Here is a 22,483-nt window from a genome sequence, read left to right as displayed (position 1 = left end):
TACCTTAGCGTGTTCCATGGTTTTATTCCACACAGAGTTCTTCTCTTCACTACTGTATCCAGGTATCGACAAAATATTATGGATGTAACTGAAAATTTCCTCCTAAACCAGTAAACATAATAGTTACTAACAAGGAAAAAAATGCTAACATGGGGTCTCCACAATACAAAGGAAATAAAATGAGATGTGCATCAACTCCCCAAAGACCAACACAAATTGAAACTGTTCTTTCCAGCAAGGCCATCAATTAGAGAATGATACAGTGTCTGTGATATACTTCTCAAGTTAGTTTGATAAAGGTCTTTTCACAAAACATGCAGATAGCTTTGCATCTTGTGTGAGTACAAGTGACATGTTAAAAGATTTGCAAGGACAATATGTTCAGTCATCCATCCTTGCACATGTTGCAGATTATTTCTTGAGTCTCAAAGATATTTCAGAATGCTTTAGCAAGAATCCAAATAATACATTGTGTAATACTGGTTATTTTTGTAACTGAGTCGTTGGACACATTCAAAGTTGGATGAAGCTATAAGACTGAATTTAGTACACAAGTGGATTAAACCTACAGAATAAGCAACTGTTCAATTCCTGAGGCCACTTTGAACAGTGTTCTCCCCTTCTCACCAAAGGCTTTTGCTGAAGCTCATTTGAACTTTTCCAAACAATTTCTGTCAGAATTAAATTTGTTTGAAACATTTTCTTTGATATAACGCAAATAATTCTTTGATGTATCATTTCAAAAATTAAAACAAGAATCAACGCCAATTAATCAGCTCTCAGTAACTCCATTCTAAACTTTTGACTTGAAAGTTTTACAAACATGAGACACTCCAATTATATTATGGTAAAAACAAAAACCACATTAGAAGTTTCTTAAAAGCACCTCTCAATGCTCTTGTAACCAAAAAAATCCATTTTAATGTTAAAAGCCACCCTGAAGGTCTGCAAATGAGAGCATTCATTGTAAATCCCCAATGATGATTAATTCACAGAGAGATTATTGCACGTTTTGTAGTGACGTTTTAAAACTTGAACCAAAGATTTAGAAATTAGTTACACGGAGTTCAATTTAAGTTTAAAATTCAACAATCTTTTTTGTCATTTATGCTAAGTGGCAAAAAACTGCATTGCTTTGGCTTTGTGCAATTGATGCACAGCAACCAGCTCAAATTGGTTCCTGAATGCAAAGATAACTGAAGGCAATGGAGACGCATAAGGATCATTCACGCTTCACTTCCTGAAATCAATTCATACATCTGAGGCAAGTGGGAAAGCTTGTGGAATGCAACTTTTAGTCTGTAATATTGACACAATTAAAGCAGGAATAGAAGCTTGGCTGGCAGGTTAACTAATTTAAAGAAGTCAGTTGCCCCATAGCTAGGCAAATAACATGCAAATGCAGGAGGGATTAGAGTGTGTAACAGCACAGCTTCATTTGAGTCAATTTCTGCACAGTCCCATCAGACACCAGGCCAGATTGACTATCATGGAGCAAGTGAGGACTGCAGAGGCTGGAGATCAGAGTTAAGAGTGTGGTGCTGGAAAGCACAGCTGATCAGGCTGTAACTGAGGAGCAGGAGAGTCGACATTTCAGGCATAAACTCTTCATCAGGAATGGGCTCATGCTCGAAACGTTGATTCTCCTGCTCCTCTGATACCGCCTGACCGGCTGTGCTATTCCAGCACCACACTCTAGAACGACCATCATGTTAGACACCTGAAAAGCACTAGAGGTGTACTACCAGCAGTGCTCCCCCAAAATCTATGATAGCAAGAAATGTGAGCCAATAGCAGAACCCTCTCCCAACCCAGCATCCTCATCATTGTACATTAACCACTCAAAACATCGGCCAGCACATTCCATTAATGTCCATGACAACAGACTCGTGAACTAACTACTCTACTCAGCACTTGTTTCAGTAGGAACCTCAGTGGAGGACAGTGGGCATGCTTTAGGTGTTGAGGTCAAACACTCCACCAAGTTCCTGGCCTATAAATGACCAAAATAAAGAAGGCTCATTTGGGAAAGCATCAAACACTTTCAGATACTTTGTTGGGAAAAGCAAAGTCAACACTGAGACATAGGAGAGATGCAAAAAAAATCTCTAAACAAAAGCTGCCCCTAATCTTTTAAGCACCACTAGCCCCATATAAGGCAAAAATAACCAAATGCCATCTAAGAATCAACTGAACCAGAGTAAAGCAAGTCATCCTTGATCCTGAAAGGCTGTCTAAGAATTAAGGAAAATACTACAAATGGAAAGCCTCAGAGGGACATGGGTGGGTTATTGAAATGGACAGGTAGGTGCTAGCTGCAATTTAGATGTAGGGAAGGAATCATAGTTTACATTTTGAGAGTATAAACAAGGCATGGGAGTCCACATATTATCAGAAAGTGCAGCTGAACACAGTGACAAGAAGTCATTTTTAAAATGCCCGAGAGAATAAATTAAAATTAACAAAGAACAAGCAGTAGGTTCAGTTGAGACTGCTCAAGCAAACAGCTTTAACAGACTCAAGATGTCAAGTTTTCACCTTCTTTGCTATATTTTTCCAATGATCATTTAACATGATCCAGACCTCAAATAGCATGTTCCTAAGAAAGCTAGCCTATCTGATCATAAAGTCCAATGTTGTGAAATGAAATCATATTTGTTTTGTTCATAAGCAGGATAGTATGGAAACTTTGCTTTGATGGTTAATATCAGAATTTCAATTGGTGTTATCTACACGCTTGAAACAAACAGGAAATCCATTTATTTGGCAGCTGTGTCTGCAATTTTTAAAAGACCTGGAGCAGTATTCTTCACTGGGATAGCTGGATCAAATGAATGCTGCAAGCCAGTATTGCCAACACAGCTGGCACTTGATGGGCACAGTGACAATTAGAATGACTCTACCAATTCAAAAAACTATAACTATAAACCTAAATTGAACTTGCTCCAATTATCTATATTACTTCATATTTATAGTTCACCCTTTTCACGACTATTTCAAGGCCTTTCTTTCTACAATTATGTTCCCTGATGAAGAACGGCCATTACCATATCATCAAGTTAAATTGAATGAATAGAAGGTCATAAAATGCCTCTGGAAATGAACAAGAGACAAAAGACATGGCTTGTGAGGCTTTATACTTGACAGCTGGCAAGTAAAGCATAAAATTACAGAAAACCCATTAGTCAGGTACAGACACAAAAAAGTTAACATTACGAAAATGGAACATGCTCAACAACATAATTTCGGGTGATATTTTTGACGTTTAAAATCTGAAGTGATTATATTGCACAATTTAGTGAGCTCATCACAGATGGAATGACTTCAGAGTTTTGGTCAAGCAATTCTGGTAAGAGGGTTTTGATAAAAAATACTCTCAGAGGGCAATGCACAACTGTGCACAGATGCATCGAAAGGAATTTATTTTGGCCTACATCAAGCACAAAAGTAAACAATGACAATGAAACAGACTACAGTGGAGTGCAGTTACAAAAATGAATTTTACCATAGCCCAAATAAGCAGAATACTGGAATGATCAGTATATCAGAAGGGAAGATCCTCTGAGTGTACTTTGAATCCTAATGGATATCAGCATCAACACAGCAAATTGATGGCACATAATTTGATTTTATTCTTGTTCAAAAGGAAATTGTTGTAACTAAACAAAACCCTAAATTGGATTAGTATCTGATCAGTTTTAGTTCACCATTAAGGTTTCATAATTGACAGAAACATTTTAAAAGTAGATTAGTAGACTGGATTTCAGCAATCGATTCAAAGTCCTGACACTGGGGTCACCTGTGGGATGGGTAAGTGGCAAAATTTCAAAGGCAATTTTCTACCATGTGACCAATTAGATTTAGATTTTACTGTCATGTGTACTCAAGTACAGAAGCACAGGAGTCCAATGAGAAGTGTATTATGTCACTATAAAAGGCACCATCTTAGGTACTAAGGTACTTAGGTACAAAGTAGGAAGAGGAACAGAGTTAAAAGGTTAAGCATCACTTCACAGAATGAGTACAAAAATAAATAAAGGCAAAGGTTAACATTGAAGTCTTTCTTTATTTAAGCCAGGGAAATAAAGGAATAAGTTAAAAGTTCAAAAATCTTTAATGAGTTCTCTATTTATCTCATTCTCCGGGAGATTTCAGCAGCCTGTTCTTGACATCGCTGTAGGTACCAACGCTGCTACTGAAGCAGCTGCCTCTCCAATCTCTCCTGCTGTCTCAGGAACATGGCCAGGCAGGACCCACTCGAGCCGAAACACCCCTATGAGCCACCGAGAGTCCAGACCGACATATCGCCAAGAAACCAGGCCGAGACTGGCCATGCGCCACCAAGAGCCTGGGCCAAGACTAACCATGAGCCGCCGAGAGCCTGGGCCGAGACTGGCCATGAGCCGCCAAGAGCCTGGGCCGAGACTGGCCATGCGCCACCAAAAGCCTGGGCCGAGACTGGCCATGAGCCGCCGAGAGCCTGGGCCGAGACTGGCCATGAGCCGCCGAAAGCCTGGGCCGAGACTGGCCATGAGCCGCCGAGAGCCTGGGCCGAGACTGGCCATGAGCCGCCAAGAGCCTGGGCCGAGACTGGCCATGAGCCGCCAAGAGCCTGGGCCGAGACTGGCCATGAGCCGCCGAGATACTGGATAGAGAGAGACGAGGCTGAGAGCCCCTGAGTAATTAGTATCATACTGGGTGAGGGAAGTAGTGTCACCAGGGAGGTTATCAGCCATTTTTAAACATAAAATCATAGCCTTCATACTGGCTGCAGAGAGAAGAGTTAAAGTAAAAGGTGCAGCAAAAGCTAAGTTGCGTAGGAATAGGTAGACTGAGGTAAAAGGAAACTCTACACTAATGCTGCTCTGAGGTACGCAAAAGAATAGAGAAACTGACCAGTCGCAAACTGAAACACTGACGAAAGATCTGAACTACCCAGAATCACAGAGTTGCCACCTTCTAAAAGAGATATCATCTTATCAATCCAAAGCACCCTCCATCAGCATAGCAATTCTCATGTAAATATAATACAATGAATGGATGCCACCAGCTGGTAAACCTGACACAGAAACAATGGAGCAGGGACAATTGCAGCCACTTCCAAAAGAACTGAGAAAAGGTTCAGCCATGTTCAAGGTCATGCAGATCACCAACTTGAGAAGTATCAGCAAAGTGGCAGTTGCTGAAGCAGCAGTGCCAAATGCAAGTAGAGACATCTCTCAAAGTTCCTTGTGGTAGACAACGGAGGAGTCATCTATAGCACAAGTGGTAGCATTCATCTGATATATGACCACATGGCCTTATCAGGTGAGAATGGTGAACTTCATGGAAGGCCAAGTGGATGCAGAAGGTTTTTGCTGAACCCTACTGAATGCCCTCATCTTTGAACAGCGTAGAGCAACAGATCAGGAAGACCAATAGGTTGCCTCCATCTCAGATGCAGCCTCTGCAACAGCATAATTAGGAGCATATTGAAGATACCTAGTGATATAGGAGATTCCAGTGGGCATTTATTTCCTGCAAGTGCATTCACATTTTGTATCTTAACATATGGAAATTCATACTTTAGCATCCTTTGTATTTCTTGCTAAACCAGTATCAAGATGTTTGAATCTTTAAGATGGTGCCCATGCAATGAGAGCCAGTAAATGTAGAGTTCTGGGTAAATGAAGCATTTGGGATGATCTCATCATGGAGCTCCTCATCTGGTGATGGATTTTCAGCACAGGCCACCAGAACATTAACGTTATCCAGTGGATCAACAGGGATTCCCAAATAGATATAGTGTGTAAATGGACTTGTATGACTCCCTTTCATATGCCATCACCTCCTCACCTGCATAGCTACTGAATGCAGAATCTAGATGCATTTCTGCCTCAATGCCCCCTTGGAGGGGTTTGGAATACTCATTATTTTCACCCGTTACCAGTTCTACGCACCTGTGCCTGGTTGAGCAGAATGCAGAAAACTGCGCTACAGGAAACCATCGAGCATCGACCTTGAAAGGTTTCCCCAAAACAGTCAAACAACATTTACAGAAGTCAAATGCCCATCATACTGTCATGAGTTAGGCCATGCCAGCAACTGTAAGCTTCCTTTGGGTCAGTGTTGGCCTTCCACACTGGTCCAAACAAGTCATGACATCTCTTGACACTAAGGATCCATCCATGAAAGATTTTTGATGGTATAAACAGCTAATGTACCTGGGTTTAACCTCAGTATGTATGAGTCATGGCAGCATCACAAGAACCTCACACAACCCTGAAAGGTTCCAATCCAGCAATTACAGATAACTTGAACTTTTGAGGGAGTGGAATCCCTTCCTCAAAATCAAATGTGCCCAGCTGCTCTGATAGGCACTTGATAGCCACCCATGTGAGATAACCAGTGTTGGCCCCAAAATGAATCAATCACCCAGCCAATTGCATGATTGATGCAAATACGGATGTATTCCCCTGCCTTCAGGGTAACAGCTGACTCAGATCTTGGAATTCCTTCCAGACAACCCCTGGAGAACTTTGTCTGAAAAAAAAATGAGGAACAGGTAATCTTCAATGCCACCATCAGATCCCAGTGGCTTCAATCTCACCTCCAGCATCCAATTGGTCATCAAATACCCGTCAAATAAACAGTCCTCAAAGATCCAGGTACTCGTCGTCTTTATGAAACGCAGCCTCACCCTGTGCACCTTTTACACTAGACATCACCTTCCTCCACGTTATCTGCCCAATGGCCCCTCCATGTCCATGTCCAAGTTCTGTTCCTGCCCTCTCCATACGGACGATAGTCTCTTCATTCCACTGTCTGACTGTTAATCTCTAAGCATCCAGCACTCATTAAACTGTTCAATGTTCTGAATATTCCACAGAATTCATACAATGTGGAAATAGGCTATTTGGCCCAACAAGTCCATACCAAGCCTCTGAAGAACATCCCACCCAGACCCAGACCCATCCCCCTACCCTAATCCCTGTAACCCTACAGTTCCCATGGCTAACCCACCTCCTGGACACTATGGGCAATTTAGCATGGCCAATCCACCTAAACTGCGCAGCTTTGGACGGTGGGAAGAAACCAGAGCACCTAGCGGCACCCCACAGAGACAAGAGGAGAATGTGCAAACTCCACACAGACAGTTACCTGAGGGTGGAGTTGAACCTGGGTCGATGGTGCTGTGAGGCAGCAGTGCTAACCACTCAGTCACCATCCTCCCACATCTTCCCCCTATAATCTTCCTCCTCGACCCACCACCCTCAATCTCCACGAACCCTGCCCAACCATGCATTTCCTGTACATGCTGCAGGGTACTCCAGAGACATATTTCAGAGACTCCACTTTTGTTAAGACGTGGGACTGAATGTCATCAGTTAAAGCCAACACTCATCAGTTGCTTGCTCGTCTCCTTTGAGCTGACCAATTCCTAACATTCCATGGGAACTGAGCACCCAATGGAAAATTCTATAAGCAGTCAAATATCACTTCCAGTCAAGAAGTGAATTTCGCTGCCCTCTACCAGTCTGAACAACCCTAATTTGAATGGCCAAGCAACAAAGTTTGGCTATTGGCAGTAAAGCACTGGGAATCCTCTCAGACTAGATCTACCATTTGCCTTGCACCCTTGCCAAACCTGTCACCTGTAATGGCGGTGTGCGTGTGCGCGTGTTGGGGTGGGAGAAAGAGGTTGGGGAGAGTAAAATTCTAGCCATTGTCCTAGTTAAAATAACACATAACCAAACATTAAACAATCAATGCATTATACAGTGCATCCACATTCCAAAACAGTTTGGCTTTTCTAAGAGAAAAGATCCACAAAAATTTAAAATTTCCACACATTCACTGAAATGGAACTTCCTGAAAATTAAAGTGTTAGATTTGTGACTAATTGGCAAAGAAACTGGAGCCTTGAAGATAACATTAGCATCAACTAGAGAAAAAAAAACACATTTTCCTCCCACAGTCAAAGCCAATTGATTGAATTGGCTTTCAACTCACTCTAGCGTAATCCCTGGAGCAAATCACCTTTAGCTAAAATGAGTAAGGTCTTACTGATCTCAGCAAATCGCTTTGTCTTTGTATATTAATCAAGAATATGAGGCACAGTGCATGACACAAGCAACCAAGTTTGTCATTCGAATTACTCAAAGAATGCACAGACCACTCAAATAAATACTCAAGGCTCTAATCCCATACTAAATTATCCCAAGAGTGCTACAACTATTTATTCTTTGTTCAAACGATCTGGTCAGTCAAGATAACACTCCACTCAGGTGCAGACACATTGATTGAATACATTTCAATCACAATGCCTCAAATATTTTGTATCTTAAAAGACAAAAGAGGTTACTATTTTTGTTCTGTGAAATGAAAACATGCAACTAGAGGTGAAAGTCTGTGAAGAGAACGTCAGTCAACTTACTCAAATAGAAAACCAGTATTAATTAAGAAATAAACATTAGTCCAGTGAATAAATGAGTATTTTCTAATTATCATTCTCAAAACAAAACAAATGATAATGACAATCTGGCTCAATGCTGTGTATATGCCACAAAACAAAATACAAAAATATCCAAGGAACCATACGTAACCAAATGTTGGCATCACTTAAAAATACTTTAGCTTCATGGGTTAAATTCCTTGAGCCCACATCCCCTGAAAGGAGCAATACAGTGCTGGAGACTAGGCACCATAGTGCTGCAGTTTTAGATCCAATCCATAAAGATCACACAGCAAGACTTGGGGAGCATACAAAGGGATATAGTTGAGTGAGTTGAATGAGCAAAAATATGGCAAATGGTGAGATTTTGCAGGAAGTTTTACTTTTCCATTTTGACAAATAGAAAAATAGGGCGGCACAGTGGCTCAGTGGTTAGCACTGCTGCCTCACAGCACCAGGGTCCCAGGTCTGTGTGGAGTTTGCACATTCTCCCAGTGTCTGTGTGGGTTTTCTCAGGGTTTCTCCACAGTCCAAAGATGTGCAGGTCAGGTGAATTAGCTATGCTAAATTGCCCATAGTGTTAGGTGCATTAGTCAGAGGGAAATAGGTCTGGGTGGGTTACTCTTTGGAGGGTCGGTGTGGACTTGTTGGGCCGAAGGGCCTGTTTCCACATTGTAGAGAATCTAATCTAAATAGAATAAAAAAGCACAATATCTAAATGGTGAGAGGTTGAAGAGCTTAGAGATGCAGAGAGTTCAGGTGTCCTTGCTCATACATCACAGAAAGTTAGTATGTAGTTGCAGCAAGTAATCACAAAAACAAATAGACTGTTCTGGTTTAGTGCAAGAGGAACTGAACGCAAGTTTGAGGGGTTATGGATCAGCTATACAGAGCACTGATTTGACTGCATCCAGAGTATTGTGTAGACCACCAGTCACTGTACTTAGAGAAGAAAGTAAATGCACTGGAAGCAGTTCAGTCAAGGTTTACTAATACCCAGAATGAACACATTGCTTATGAGGAGAGGCTAGACAGGTTAGGCTTGTAACCTCTGAAGTTTAGAAGAGTCAAAGAAACCTAACTGAAACACAAAAAACCCTGAGGGGACTTGACCTGGTAAACATGGAAAGGATATTTCCTTTATGGAGAAGTCTACAACTAGAAGTCATATGAGATTAAAAATATGGGATTGCCCATCTAAGATAGGTGTGGAAAGGAAGTTTCTCTTAGATGGTTGAGAGCCGCTCTGCTTTCATCATGTATTCAGGACTTTGAATAGGGCATTCTATAATTTGAACACTGACTATGAATGCTAGTTGTAGCTACAAATGTACTCTATCTGCCTTCAATGTAAGCATGGCAACATATCTTCTGCCAGAGGGTACCGACTATCCGGAGAGCAGGACTTCCCTTCGTCAAAAAATCCATGGATGCAGAGTCTTTAAATATTTTTAAGGCAGAGGTAGATAGATTCTTGATGAACAAAGGTAAGAAGGATTATTGGGGATATGCAGGAATGTAGAGTTGAGGCTAGAATCAGATCAGTCATGAATGTATTAAATGGTGGCACAGGCTAGAATGGCTGAGCAGACTATTCTTAATCCTTATTCATATGCTCGCATTCTTCTGATTTGTCAAAACTACCCTTATAAATCTTCATTAATAAAAATAATATTGAAGGATTATATTGATGAGAAGAGAAGTAATCACGGGAACATCGGCCTATTCAGTCCCTCAAGCCTGCCTCACCATTCAATAAGTTCATGGTTGATCTATGCCAGGTCTTAACTCCTCTTACCTGCAAGCTCAACATAGCCTTCAACTCCATGATATTTCAAGGAGAGCAGAATAGGTTCAAAATAGTATATGCAAATTTAAGAATAACGTTTGTCAGTCTTTTAGTGCTTATCAAAAAAAAAACCCTGATAGCCAGCAGTGGTCAGTATGCACAAACTAGTCAAGAAGCAATTGGATGCAGTGGTGAGAAACTTGGAGGCTTCTTTATGGTTGATTAAAATGAACCTAATGGCCTCTCATCTTCTAATAGGAGTGAGTATTCAGGCTATCTGGACCGCCTTGATAGTTTGGACATGGTGGAGACCTGCTCAGACCATTTTCATCTTCTTGTCTTGATACCCACTTGGTCAATCTCTACCTATTCAGAACGGGAGAATCACTCAACTCATTGTGCAATTACTCCATCTGAATCTGCCCACGTAAGCAGCACTGTAAAGTTACATCTAGTTTAAAGTTTCATTGATTTATAACCTTTCCTACCCAGTGAACAGTAAGGAATCTTGAAATAGCAGGGCATGTGCCAGCAATGAAGAATAGAACACCGTTTTGATTTCCAAGCAGCTGAGTTATTCTTTTCAGTCATTCTGAGCACTGGTAATTTCATTAGAGGTCAGATGCATGTGTACAGTGCAGACCATTTCAGACACACAATCTTTCAGATGTAGCAAACTCAGTTCTCCAAAAGAGAAAATATCTGTGCTTCATGCAAACATATGAATTAGGATGGCCAATCAGCATTGAATCATTCCTGCATTGCTGTTTATGACTCAACAGCGTAGGATACACTATATTGTGGGCAGTCTCAGAAGCCTCTCCCATGACAGTACATCTTTTTATATTGCTTTCTCCTAAGCAATGTAATTTGACAGTTTGGTCACAAATTCAAATCTCATTAAGAATCTGTATCTATTACATGAAATTTGCAACAATGTACATCAATATTGCATGACATTTTGGATAACGTATAATTTATAGAGGTCAATGCTTTAGAGGGGTTTGCAGTCCCAAACTCAGGTGGAATACAATTAATTAACCAAAGTTGTAATTATACATAACCCAATGATTACATTTCATCCCCTTTCTTGAAATACGCACCTTCCTAACTTGATCATTCAGGTAACAGGAGATGATCTTATCATACAGCTGTTTCTTCTCATACATGAATTCGCAAACTTGATAGCTAGAAAGAAAGAGTTTCATTTTCAAATACTTAGAAACAAACACTTCAATAGACCCCTTGCCCTCCTTCATAACAATGTAAAGAAAGATGCAAATTCATGGAGAAAGGGTCAGAGTGTCTCCAACATGGACTCATACAAGGCAGAGTGAAAAATCACCATAAGCAGATGGTAAAAGTTTGGAAAGTGTAGACGTAGCAAGTGCAGATGTAGGTGTCCCTGGTAATACTTCACTGAAGGCTGATGTGCAGGTGTAGCAAGCCAATGGGAAAGTTAATGGAATGTCAGCCATTATAGCAAGACGCACTGAGTGCAGTAGTCAAATCTTGCTTCAATTGCACAGAAGCTTGGTAAGATTCCACCTGGATGACTATGTGCAGTTTTAGTCTCCTTGTCAATGGAAAAATGTTATTGCCGTAAAGGTTCACCAGACAGTTTCCCAGCATGAGGAGACTGTCCTTGAAGACAGATTGGGCAAAATGTGCCTGTATTCTCTAGAGATTCAAAGAGTGAGAAATTATCTTATTGAGACTTACAAAATACGTCAAGGGATAGGCAGGGTAGATTCATAGAAGCTACTCCCTCTAGTTGGTGAGTCTAGAATAGGGGCACAATTTAAAGATAATGGGAGTGCCACTTAGGTCTGAGGTGAGGAGAAATTCTTTTACGCAGAGTGAATCGTTGGAATTCTTGACCTCAGAAGTCATGAAAACTCAGTCTTTGAACAGGTTTAAACTGGAGATTACCGATTACCGATGGCATACAGGGAGAGTTTGGCAAAAGGCACTGAAGTGTCTGATGGTAGGGGAAGTTCGAAAGGACTGAATACTCTAATCCTGTCGCTGGGTCAATCAGACAGAGCCTCAGTTTATCATCTCAGCTGAAAAGGTATGACCTTTGATCATTCGGCAGTCTCTTAGTACTGTATTTATGCGTAAACATACATGCCTGAGTGGAGCCTGAAACTATAACCCATTGACAGTGGAAACTCCATCACTGAGCCAACCTGCCCTCAGTCAGAACAAATACAGATATTATCAAAAAGAGAAATTCTTTAGGAAACCTCAAATTAGTCCCACTAAGAATTGCAGTCATAATAAGCATGCTGGCAAGTACAAAATATATTTTGCTATATTTGAAGTGCATTCTAGACCATTCCATTGTTTTGGTGGATAACCTAACAAAATAAGGAATTGAGGGTTTGGTGAAGAAAAAGGAAGCAGATATAAGGTATAGACATCAAGGTATAGATCGAGTGAATCCTTAGAAGAGTATAAAGGAAGTAGGAGTATACTTAAGACGGAAATCAGGAGGGCAAAAAGGGGGCATGAGATAGCTTTGGCAAATAAAATTAAGTAGAATCCAAAGAGCTTTCACAAATACATTAAGGACAAAAGGGTAACTAGGGAGAGAATAGAGCCCCTCAAAGATCAGCCTTTGTGTGGAGCCGCAGAAAATGGGGGAGATAATAAATGAGTATTTTACATCAGTATTTACTGTGGAAAAGGATATGGAAGATATAGACTGTAGGGAAATAGGTGGTGACATCTTGCAAAATGTCCATAATACAGAGGAGGAAGTGCTGGATGTCTTGAAATGCATAAAAGTGGATAAATCCCTCGGACTTGATCAGGTGTACCCTAGAACTCTGTGGGAAGCTAGGGAAGTGATTGCTGGGCCTCTTGCTGAGATATTTGTATAATCGATAGTCACAGGTGAGGAGCTGGAAGACTGGAGGTTGGCAAACATGGTGCCACTGTTTAAGAAGGGTGGAAAGGACAAGCCAGGGAACTGTAGACAAGTGTGCCTAATGTTGGTGGTGGGCAAGGGATCCGGTTTCAATTCCCGCCTCGGGCAAGTGTCTGTGTGGAGTTTGCACATTCTCCCCGTGTCTGCATGGATTTCCTCCGGGTGCTCCGGTTTCCTCCCACAGTCCAAAGAATGCAGGTTGGGTGAATTGGCCATGCTAAATTGCCAGGGGTAAATATAGGGTAGGGGAATGGGTTTGGGTGGGTTTCTCTTCGGAGGGTGTGGACTTGTTGGGCCAAAGGGCCTGTTTCTACACGGTAGAGAATCTAATCTCAAACTATGTCTCACAAACTTGTTTTGAGTTCTTTTGAGGAAGTAACAAAGAGAATTGATGAGGGCAGAGCGGTAGATATGATCTATATGGACTTCAGTAAGGCGTTCGACAAGGTTCCCCATGGGAGACTGGTTAGCAAGGTTAGATCTCACAGAATAGAGGGAGAACTAGCCATTTGGATACAGAACTGGCTCAAAGGTAGAAGACAGAGGGTGGTGGTGGAAGATTGTTTTTCAGACTGGAGGCCTGTGACCAGTGGAGTGCCACAAGGATCGGTGTTGGGTCCTCTACTTTTTGTCATTTACATAAATGATTTGGATGAGAGCATAAGTGGTACAGTTAGTAAGTTTGCAGATGACACCAAAATTGGAGGTGTAGTGGACAGCGAAGAGGGTTACCTCAGATTACAATAGGATCTTGACCAGATGGGCCAATGGGCTGAGAAGTGGCAGATGGAGTGTAATTCAGATAAATGTGAGGTGATGCATTTTGGGAAAGCAAATCTTAGCTGGACTTATACACTTCATGGTAAGGTCCTAGGGAGTGTTGCTGAACAAAGAGACCTTGGAGTGCAGGTTCATAGTTCCTTGCAAGTGGGGTCGTAGGTAGATAGGATAGTGAAGGCGGCATTTGGTATGCGTTCCTTTATTGGTCAGAGTATATAGTACAGGAGTTGGGAGGTCATATTGCAGCTGTACAGAACATTGGTTAGGCCACTGTTGGAATATTGTGTGCAATTCTGGTCTCCTTCCTATTGGAAAGATGTTGTGAATCTTGAAAGGGTTCAGAAAAGATTTACAAGGATGTTGCCAGGGTTGGAGGATTTGAGCTATAGGGAGAGGATGCACAGGATGGGGCTGTTTTCCCTGGAGTGTCGGAGGCTGAGGGGTGACCTTATAGAGGTTTACAAAATTATGAGGGGCATGGATAGGGTAAATAGGCAAAGTCTTTTCCCTGGGGTCAGTGAGTCCAGAACTAAAGGGCATAGGTTCAGGGTGAGGGGAAAGATATAAAAGAGATCTAAGGGGCAACATTTTCAAGCAGAGGGTGGTATGTGTACAGAATGAGCTGCCAGAGGAAGTGGTGAAGGCTGGTACAATTGCAACATTTAAAAGACATCTGGATGAGTATATGAATAGGAAGGGTTTGAAGGGATATGGGCTGGGTGCTGACAGGTGGGACTAGATCGGGTTGGGATATCTGGTAGGCATGGACAGGTTGAACCAAAGGGTCTGTTTCCATGTTGTACATCTCTATGACTCTAAATTAGACCAAATGTTAAACAACATGCGAATCGTATGGTTTTCCTCTATCTAGGCAATGACCATGTTTTCCCAATGCAATCACATTTTTATGATGAAGTCTGTCTGAATTCCTCATAATTGTGGAGAATTAAAAACATCCATGGGATACAATAAAATGCAATCCTTCAAAATATGAATGTTATCAGTGAGGAGCGAGGCATGTCAAAATCTGGCTCTGAGAACTGGTGAAGGGAGAATCACGATCTGCACAATGAATTGGAAACAGAATAAAGCTGAATGGAATGAAATGAAGAATGTCAAGTTGTACTAAGAGAAGGGGAGGTGGGGAATCTAGCTTCTTGAATGGAGGATGAATTAATTTATAGGATCGGGTTCCAGAAGAAGTTCCAACATATATTCCGAACAGCCTTCATTTTTCTGCAAGTTTCTGATAATTTTGTCATGATGATTGCATTGTATTAGTCACATACCTATATTCAAGAGAAATAACTTTTACAGATTTGTAAATTAAGTTGGTTACCCACATTAAAAAAAAGTGAATATGCTTGCTTAGAAACTGTAAAATCTCTCATTTATTTTAGTTCTGACAAAGCTCATCAACCCAAACTTTAACTTTGTTCATTTCCCCAGAAGTCCAACCTGACCTTTATCCTGTTTCCAGCATTTACTATTCAATTTCAGATTGTGGCAGGTTTTGTTTTTGCTTTCCATACTCATACTTTAAAAAGTGAGAAAAGGAAGTGTAGCAACAAATATATCCCTAATTCTGTTAAACCTAAGCTTTGTCAAAGTCTCCTGACAATCTCCTAAATACATAATATTCTGACTGGATTAGTTTCAGGGCTATCAAAAGGAGAACAAGAGTCCTTTTAAAAGTGATGCAGTTTCTAGACATGTCCACCAGCTCACAATGTGGGCCTGAGAATTATTTCTCAGACCCAAAGCAGAGCTGATCTAATGGATAATTACAAGTAGAATGATTCTTTGAGTGTTTGACAGCTGTGTTCTTTCTCAATTATTTTTGAACATTAAAAAAATGCATGGCGCATTTTTCTGGCAGGCGAATAATCTAGTTTTATTATCGTTGAACAGCAATTAGTGAAAGTCTACAATACAGACATTTTTCAAAACTGTCACAGCATAAGTGGGACAAGGTAGTAATAAGTGCTGCATAAATAGAAAGTCCTGTGTGTGATACCGACGCACACTACTTCAACTGGATCTAATTTACATGTGATGCTGGCTGAAAAAGTTAATTGGAATTTATTACATAGCCTACCACATTACCACTTATTCTGCAAACTGTCAAGACTTTGTCCTCAGTATTCAGTTAAATTATCAACTCAGGACTTTTTCTAAAAAGGCATTGGAAAATTTTGTGAAAATCTATCAACTCATTTTGCTTCATTGTGATGCCTCTTTGTGAAATTCAAAAGCAAGATTTTAAAACATTTCTTCAGTGCAAATAGCTTAGGGAAACTAATGCATTTAGCCCGATATTAGCTTACTTTATTTAGCATGGTCATTGAATGACTATGCTGATGCAGGACTCTGATACTGGATACTCAGCCAGGGAGTTAAATAAAAGTACATGACATAAATGACTTCAGTAAACAACCGCAAGATGAGTGTTTACAACATTATTACTTCTCTGCAATTGTATGTTTTTAACAACAATGTTGACTTATCTGCCTTTATGAAATACCAGCTACTAATTAGCACCTGCAGAGGTTAGTACATGAAAACCATGTTTGAGACTTCACATATGCACATTAAATGAGTCTACATTGTTGTGTTAAATCACAATGCCATTATCATGTCAATATAAAGTTCAAAAGCAAGACATGCTAAAACACAAAACCTTTCATTCAACATAGAATGTAAAAGGCAAAAAATTAGAGAGGAGGGATTAGCATTCCATTTGATAACTAGAAGATCCAGCTTAAAGAAATAGTTCAATGGTTCATAGTCCTTAATTACTCTTTACATTTTATGTATTGTATTTAGGACAAATGTTGCTAATCCACCAGCAGTACGAAATGATTTGCAGAATAAAGAATGATAAAAACAAATGAAATAATATTAATTAATAATTCAAAGTTTGAGAGAAGATTTGTAGCTCGGGATCTGTTCGACGAGCTGGGAATTTGTGTTGCAGATGTTTTGTCCCCTGTCTAGGTGACATCCTCAGTGCTTGGGAGCCTCCTGTGAAGCACTTCTGTGATGATTCCTCCAGCATTTATAGTGACACTTCACAGAAGCGCTTCACAGGAGGCTCCCAAGCACTGAGGATGTCACCTAGACAGGGGACGAAATGTCTGCAACACAAATTCCCAGCTCGGCGAACAGAACCACAACATTAATTAATAATAGATGCGAAAGGCAGTCCTGACTCAGCAGATGGCACTTTGGTCTTCAGGTCGGATGGTTGTGGGTTCAAGATGCAATCCAGAACTTCAACCACATAGACAATTTGTGCATTACCTACAAACTTCTAAATCATATCCCTACATACACCCCTAAATCATTACTATGTAACAAAGGATCTTCGGGACCTTGTACTGCGTCTTGTGGAAGGCCACTGGAAACAACCTTCTAAATCACTAAAAGCATTAATTGACCATGATTCTTTACTTCCTGCCTCTGAGCTTGTTTTGAATCAAAATTGCCTTGAATCCTTTGGTCTTTGGCTTTTGTGAAGTTTGCTATGTTTGGCCTCACCATATGCCCAGTTAAAATCCATAAAGGCTACACGTCAAATGCACTGTCCTCATCAACCCTCTTTGTTAGCTCCACGAAAATATACAATCACGTTAGTCAGACATGATCCAACTTTAACAAACCCCATGTTGACTATCTTAGAGTAATTTGTTTCTTTCTAAATGAAGGTTTATTCTGACCCCTCAATCTTTACCAATAACTTATCGCTACTATGATTAATTTGACTAGCCTGTAATCATTCAATAAATCAATTTCTTTCTATTTAAAAATATATTAAATATCCTGCCGCAAAACCTGCAAGCTCGGAAACTGAATTGTCACCCACTTTAACCATTGATTTATTATTTCAACAGCATAGAGAAACAAAGTACAGATGTCTAATGACTACGTCATCAAGACAGTGATTATAACACTAAAAGAAAATTGAATTTTGTCGGTATTTAGTACTAGAGTCATACATTAAGTTAAATTGTAAATCTGATTTCTAACTTAACACTACCCTAAAGGAGATGTAACAGATAATACAGTCAAGTTTGAAAGTCTATAAAATTAGAAGCATTATAGGCAAGAATAAATAATGGCAGTTTTGTTTTCATCCCCGATCAAAAAATAAGACATTTTCGGAGGTGATGTCTTGTTTATACAGCAAATATGTGCCTCATTAGTGAACCTAAGGCATATTTTCAAATTATTTCTAACAAACTAAGCAATTTTTTTTGATTTTCAAATGAGTAAAAAAATCAAACCCATTAGCAGTGAAAGTACCAGTCCCAGGCAAAAGATAAATCTCGAAACTTTTCTTGCCTAACAAGCAGGATTATAATTGAGTTGAAACCAGAACTCACAATGCAGCCTTCTCAGCCATAGTGATCAGTCTATTCTCATCAAACTGTACAATTCCCCCAGCTTGAAGCAACTCCAGGAGGACCTAGATAGGAACAAAAATAGAAAAGCTTTTATTCGGGAAATAAATAATCCGTCTACAGGTTATGTCTTTTGCAACCTTTACATGTTCTTTTATTTATCACCTACCTTCTCTGGCTCTGCACATGTTCATAACATTCTCTATAATGACTGTTAAAATTGCCATCAAAAGATGCACTGCTTCTTGTTTTAAGGATGTATAAATCTGAAGCTTCCAATGAGTTATCCACGGCCCCCTCCTCTTCCTCACCTACAAACTGCCTGCTGTGAACTTTATTAAAAGCCATCGAGTCAACTTTCATTTATATACCAATGGTACCCAGCTTTACATCTCCACCACCTCTTTTAACTCTCCATTGTTTCAATGTTAATAGACTGTTTGTCAGTGTTTCGATTTTGGATGAACCACAACTTTTTCTCGTTAAATACTGGAAGGAACAAAATAATCGAATTTTACATATTCCACTCCCAGCCACTTATTAAATTGTATAAATGATTAGCACTGCTAGCTTAATAATTTGCCCTGAGTTTTACTTTCACTTGTTAACAGGTTTGCATATTCTCACCACTTCCACATCACTTGACTCTGTCCTTGCATTAGCCCATCTACTGTTGGGATCATCAGCTATGACTTTTCTATTTCCAGTTGTCTCAATGCTGTCCTAATTAGCCACAATACCTCAACATTCTTTAACACATAAACATACAAATTAGAAGTTATGGGCCACTCAGCCCTTTAAACCTGCTCTGCCATTCAATAAGATCATGGCATAATCTGTGTTTCAATTTCCATATTTCCATGTACCTCTCACCCAGCAAGAACCTATCTACCTCCACCTTAAAAATATTCACTGACCTCACCTACTCCCACCCCACCCCCCCAATCATACTTTGCTGGCTCTACCCTCTCAATACACTAAATATTTCTGACCATACACATCTCTCATGCCTCCATTGTAAAATTCTCACCGAAATTAAATTCTTCATAAGGTCACCCTCTTCTTACAGAGAAAGGAATACTTAACCTCCACCTCCACCACCCCCCTCCCCCTCCCCCCCCCAAGAAGATTTTTGTTGTCACACTCTGATCTGTTATGCACAATAATTCTTGTACATCATGGGTGCGTGTGCTTTCAGTGACCAAGGTCATGCCTAGAATTCCTTTTCTAAACTGTTTTACTATTCCTGATTCTTTTCCTAAATTCTTTGACCAAGCTTTTGTATGACCTCTCATTATTAAGATGAAACGTGAGAGATTCATGTCATTTACGGAGTTTGGATTTCAAAATAAAGGAATATGGATGTTGATGAAATGTGGGGCTGGAAAACCAAGCAAGTCAGACAGGACCGGAGGAGCAGGAGATTTAACATTTCACTGGAGATGAAGAATAGAGCTCGGAGGTAAATAGAGGGAGGGGATTTGGGTTGAGAAGGTAGATGGAATGGTGATAGGTAGATGTGGGAAGGGTAGGTGGGATAATCATAGGTAGATGCAGGTAGAGGGTTATTGTGATTGATCAGTGGGCGGAGTGGAGTGGATAGGTGAGAAGGAGGATGGACAGGTAAGGTCAGGTCAAGGAGGTGGGGAGGAGAGGGAGGGCTGGGCATGGGGAGATTTTGAAACTGGTGAACTCTATGTTGAGGCCATTGGGCTGTAAGCTCCTGAGGTAGAACATGAGGTGCTGTTCCTCCAGTTTGTGTATAGCCTCATTGACTTTTGTGAAGGTTTTCTTTTTAGAAATAGTCAGACAGTCCTTGTGGGACAATGACCTAACCAAATATTCATAGAAGCGCATATGAATGGGAACCCCAGAATGTTAATGGAATGAAATCTTAATGCTATGGGGTTTACAACAGAGAGTGAATGCAAATGGCCATTTATTTGTTTTCAGTTCAGAGTCATGAAGTATTGGTTTTAATTTAGAAAGCCCAGAGATTGAAAGCTTTTAGAGAGGTGAGAGGATACCTGAAAAGGGTGAGAAGCAAGCTTGGCTTCTCTCTTTAGACGGATACAATTCAGAAAAGCCAGTCGCCTCATTAAAAAAAACAGTTTAGTTTTGGAAATTTTCAATCCAGGAGCGCTTAGTAAGAAATTTGTAGGTTACTGGTAGCGACAAAGTTTGAGTTTTCAGTTCTTCAGTGCTAAAAACTCCATAGCTCAGTGGAAAGATACTGGTGGGAGTAAGTTAAGTAGAACTTAGAGATTTGCACAGATTTGCTGGTCTTGAATTGTTGCAAATTAATGGTGTTAGGAAATAGGTTGAAAGTTGTGTTTGTTCCTTTCTGATCTTGTTAGTTGGGCTCCTTTTTAAATTGTGTTTTCTCCATAATAAACTTCTGCTCTGTTGTTAAAGAATCGCTACAGACTGAAATGGGTTTGTGCCAGTAAATGATCATCATATTAACTACATTTTTTAAAAAAATACTCATCAAGCAGGTTTTTGTTCTAGGATCAGACATGCCCAGTTGTGATATCAGCAGGAATTGTTTTCTTATGTGCTTTGACAACTACTTTATCGGCTGATATCTTTGAACTACTGATCTGCCCCTTGATTAAATCAACCACCTTCTCTGGTTTTATTTATTTTGAACAAAGCCAGACCCACAATATTAACTCTGCTTTTCTTTCTAAATGCAATAACAGATGCTGCATGCTAAGTCAAGTATTTCCAGCATAAGGAAGGTTTCGTTTTTATCCTCTATGTCTCCATTGTATTTAAGCTTCATTTTTTATATCAGTTAATTATGTCTTTACATTCCTCTGTGACACATTACTTTTCTCATTATCTTGCTCCTCTATATTTAATTATTTTACAGACACTTTTTGGGATGAGGTGGGCTTTTTTTTATATAAATAACATCTCAGTATTTGGCACAACTGATCAGGAACTTAAGAGTGCCTGGAGCTAACAGTTCACATCTGAATGAATCTCAATGAAATAGATCAGTGAAGAATTCAAATCCAACCTTGGGATTGTGATGTAAGGTGTGGAATTTGCACCTAGTTGAACATAATTTATTTCTTAGAGTTCTGAATTTTTAACTACAGGCATGAGATTTCTGTGTGTCTGAAGGCGGTGAAAGGTTACCACGTGGGTATTTCTGTACTTATGAGAATTTATATCAAAACAGTTTGAGACAGAAAATCTCAAAGAACTAATGGACTTTTTTGCAAGTGCTTCCAAGTGATCAAAGTATACAGTGTAATATACATGGCTTTCCAATTGAAGATTCTGGATTTTTTAACATTTGATGGTAACACTCATAATTGGAAAGAAAACCTTCAGTTTTAGTTTCAGTTTGATACAGTTCAGTAGGATGAAGAAGGATGTGTTAAACAGTTGTTCTCGAAAAAGAGAAAAGGTATTTTAGATTTTAGCGAGTTTTGAGAAGATTTGTAGCTTCACCCAGAGGCCCACTGAAGAGGTTATCTAGTAGGGTGACAAAACATCTAGAAATGAACTTTCCAAGCTCAGCGAGCAAACCTACATCCAGGTGTTTTAGATTTGCTAAAATTAGAATACCTCAGAGTAAGGAATTTAGTTATAGTTCCAGACCAGGACTGTTTGAGTAAAACCCAGAAAGGATTATTTGAAGATCAGAATGTTTAAACAGAGGTTTATGAAGGCTTCAGGAAGATGGTCATATTCTGAAGACTAGGACTGGGAGTCACAGCTGAATTATAGCAAAAGAGGTACAGAGCTAAGGATTCTCTCCACTGACAACACTGTAAAGGGGTGCTCTTAAGGGTTAATAAAGAATTATTTTTAGGATTAAGGGGATTATGTTTATCATATCTTTTAAGTCTTTGAAGGTGTATAACACATAAATAGTTGGTATGTGCCAAGTGATCTGCACTTTTTTTGCGTAATAGCAAAAGGGGAGACAATGGTCTAGTGATGTTATTGTTAGATTATTAATCCAGAAACTCAGCTAATATTTTGCTGACACAGGTTCAATTCCTGCCACAGTAGATGGTGGAATTTGAATTCAATAAGAGAAAAAAATTGGAATGGAAAATCCACTGATGACCATGAAACTATTATCAACTGTCAGAACCCATCTAGTTCACTAATGCCAT

General features: G+C 39.9%; 1 protein-coding gene across 3 annotated transcripts in view; it reads right to left on the bottom strand.

Moving 5' to 3' along the window:
* The window catches only part of vps8 (VPS8 subunit of CORVET complex), a 554,976-nt gene that overhangs the window by 360,576 nt on the left and 171,917 nt on the right, over window positions 1-22,483 (bottom strand). For all 3 annotated transcript variants that reach the window (XM_072578743.1, XM_072578745.1, XM_072578746.1), the window contains 3 exons: window positions 18,324-18,406; window positions 11,327-11,411; window positions 4-102 (listed from right to left, as the gene is read on the bottom strand). In XM_072578743.1, the coding sequence (XP_072434844.1) occupies window positions 4-102; window positions 11,327-11,411; window positions 18,324-18,406 (267 nt within the window). The remainder of the gene's footprint in view (window positions 1-3; window positions 103-11,326; window positions 11,412-18,323; window positions 18,407-22,483) is intronic.

Source organism: Chiloscyllium punctatum, chromosome 10, assembly GCF_047496795.1.
Source record: "Chiloscyllium punctatum isolate Juve2018m chromosome 10, sChiPun1.3, whole genome shotgun sequence".
NCBI classification, from domain to species: domain Eukaryota; kingdom Metazoa; phylum Chordata; class Chondrichthyes; order Orectolobiformes; family Hemiscylliidae; genus Chiloscyllium; species Chiloscyllium punctatum.
Note: the sequence above shows the minus strand (reverse complement) of the source record. Positions and strands in the feature narration are given on the sequence as shown.